General features: G+C 47.5%; 1 protein-coding gene across 1 annotated transcript in view; it reads right to left on the minus strand.

Annotated features, from left to right (window-relative positions):
* Window positions 1–3,238, minus strand: part of ITPKC (inositol-trisphosphate 3-kinase C) — a 23,627-nt gene that overhangs the window by 8,287 nt on the left and 12,102 nt on the right. The window contains exon 4 of the mRNA XM_003802099.3: window positions 953–1,157. Within this exon, the coding sequence (XP_003802147.1) occupies window positions 953–1,157 (205 nt within the window). The remainder of the gene's footprint in view (window positions 1–952; window positions 1,158–3,238) is intronic.

Here is a 3,238-nt window from a genome sequence, read left to right on the forward strand (position 1 = left end):
GCAGAGAGAAAGCCTGGATATAGTAGGGTGGAAATCAGGGAGGGCTTCCCCAAGGAAGCAAAATTTGAAAGGAGAAAGGACAATGGCCAGGCATGGTGGCTCATGCCTGTAATCCCACACTCTGGGAAGCTGAGGCAGGTGGATTGCCTAAGCTCAGGAGTTTGAGACCACCATGAGCAAAAGTGAGACCTCCTCTCCAAAAAAAATAGCCAGGCATTGTTAGTGGCTATTTTAAACCTGGCATCTGTAGTCCCCGCTACTTGGGAGGCTGAGGCAAGAGAATTAGTTTGAGGTTGCTGTGAGCTATGACACCACAAGGGCAACAAAGTGAGACTCTGCCTCAGAAAAAGGAAAGGAAAAGGGAAAAAAAAAGGAAAAGGAAAACAAGAAACCAATAAAGTGATTGGCTATAATCAGGCAGTGGGTGGAGAGATAGAATGGGACAGACTGCAAAGAGTTGGGAGAGAAAATTTCTCCTTGTATGCCTTTTTACACTACTATTTTGATTTCTGAACTATGTGACTAGTTAGGCAAACAATTACTTATAACAACAAAAACAATAGAGAATGCAAGAAAGAAGAGAAACCTTCTCCATTGCTGAGGGACAAGGATCCCTGCAGCTCTTACCTGGAGTGAGACCAGGGCCCAGGAGCCCAGAGAGGTTGGGCGGGGAACATGGGGCTAGACTAGGACATGGCCACATGAGGGAAAGAAGATGGAATCAGGAGATGCTCAGGTAAATGGAAAAATAAAACTTGGGCTCTGGTGCCTGTGAGGTTGAAAGAAGTGGGACCTCCCTGGCCCTGGCCTTTTGGTCCTCTGCAGTCTCTCATGCTCTCCCCAGATCTAACTTCTTTCCAGCTTTCCCTGATACCTACATTCCCCAAGAAGCCATGCCTCAGAACCAGTTCCAAGCTTTCTTGTGACAGGCCAGCCAACTCTGGGCTCTCACCTTGATGCCCTCAATCCGGAAGCCTAGGGTAGAGGTTGAGCTCATGGTCTCCCTCCACTGCATGTATCGGGGCTTGGTGACTGCGCCCTGGGCATGCTCCTCAGGGGTGGGGGCCCCAGGGTCCACAGCCACCATCTTCTCATACATGTCCTTCCGGGGCCGGGGTCGTTCTCGAGCCTTCACCAGCTCCTCCTCCAAGTAGGTCCTAAGCATACAGAGGACATGATGAAGGATACTGTGAACCCCACAACTGGAGGGTTTATACTTCCTGATATCAAGACATACCATAAAGCTACCGCATAGCACAAGAATGGACAAATACTGGCTCAGTGCCTATAGCTCAGTGGATAGGGGGCTGTGGGTTTGAACCCAGCCCAGCCTGCTAAACAATGACAACTACAATAAAAAAACAGCCGGGCATTGTGGCGGGCACCTGTAGTTACTTGAGAGGCTGAGGCAAGAGATTCACTTAAGTCCAAGAGTTTGAGGTTGCTATAAGCTGTGACACTATAGCACTCTACCAAGGGCAACATAATAAGACTCTGTTTCAGAAAAAAACGAATAGACAGGGTGGTGCCTATGGCTCAGTGAGTAGGCCACTGGCCCCATATACCAAGGGTGGTAGGTTCAAACCTGGCCCTGGCCAAACTGCAACAACAAAGAAAAATAGCTGGGTGTTGTGGTGGGCGCCTATAGTCCCAGCTACTCAGGAGGCTAAGGCAAGAGAATCGCCTAAGCCCAGGAGTTGGAGGTTGCTGTGAGCTGTGACTGCCATAGCACTCTACCCAGGGTGACAAAGTAAGACTCTGTCTCTAAAAAAATAAAAATAAATGAATGGACAAATATAACTGATGGATGTAATAAAATAGAGTCCACAGACACACATGGACATGTGCCCAGCTGATGGTGATGAAGGCACTGCACTTTAGCAGGGAGTCTCCTTTTTCTTTTTCTTTTATTTGAGCTAGAGTCTCACTTTGCTGCCTTCCGTAGAATGCCATGGCATCATAGTTCACAGCAACCTCAAACTCTTGGGCTCAAGCAATCCTCTTGCCTCAGTCTCCAAAGTAGCTGAGACTACAGGCAACCACCACAACACTGGGCTATTTTTAGAGACGGGGGGGGGGGGATCTTACTCTTGCTGAGGCTAGTTTTGAACTCGTGAGCTCAAGCAATCCACCTGCGTCAGCCTCCCAGAATGCTAGGATTACAGGCCTATGTCACCATGCCTGACAGAGTTTCTTTTCAATAAAGGATTCTGGGAGGTGAGGGCAGTGGCTCCCACCTGTAGGCGCAGCATTCTGGGGAGGCTGAGGTGGGTGGATTGCTCCAGCACAGGAGTTCAAGACTAGACTGAGTAAGAGCAGGACAGGGTAATAGAAAATAGAAAATAGAAAAACTGGCAGGCACCTATCATCCCAGCTACTCGGGAGACTGCGGCCAGAGGACACTTGAGCTCACGAGTTTGAGGCTGGTGCCCATAGCTCAGTGGTTACAGCGCTAGCCACATGCACCAAGGCTGGCAGGTTCGAACCCAGCCTGGGTCAGCTAAACAATGACAACTGCAACAAAAAAACAGCCCAGCGTTGTGGCGGGCGCCTGTAGTCCCAGATACTTGGGAGGCTGAGGCAAGAGAATCTCTTAAGTCCAAGAGTTTGAGGTTGCTATGAACTGTGATGCCACAGTACTCTACCGAGGGTGATATAGTGAGACTCTGTCTCAAACAAAGAAACAAAAAAAAAGAGTTTGAGGTGGCTATGGGCTACAATGACGCCACGGCACTCTACCCAGGGTGACAGAGTGAGACTGTCTCAAAAATAAATAAATAAATAGTACTCAGTCAATAAGACATCCATATGGAAAAAAAATTGAACCCCTGTCCCTACCTCCTATCACACACCAAAGTTAATTCTAGATGGACTGCAGATCTAAATGTGAAAGATAGAACAATAAAGTTTGTAGAAGGAAACGCAGGAAATAGCTTCCTGATCTTGAAGCAGGCAAAATTTTTTAAACATAAACCCACTAACCCTAATAAAAAATTGAGAAACTGGACTAAATTAAAAGTACTTCTGTTTATCAAAAGAACCTATTAAAAGAGTTGAATGGGTGGGTGCAGTGGTTCACGCCTATAATCCTAGCACTCTGGGAGGCCAAGGTGGGTGGACTGCTTGAGCTCGCAAGTTCGAAACCAGCCTGAGCAAAAAGCAAGACCCTGTTCTCTACTAAAAATAGAAAAACTGAGACAAAAGGATCACTTGAGCCTAAGAGTTAGAGGTTGTCGTA

Source organism: Otolemur garnettii, unplaced genomic scaffold, assembly GCF_000181295.1.
Source record: "Otolemur garnettii isolate 467f Iridium unplaced genomic scaffold, OtoGar3 scaffold00233, whole genome shotgun sequence".
NCBI lineage: Eukaryota > Metazoa > Chordata > Mammalia > Primates > Galagidae > Otolemur > Otolemur garnettii.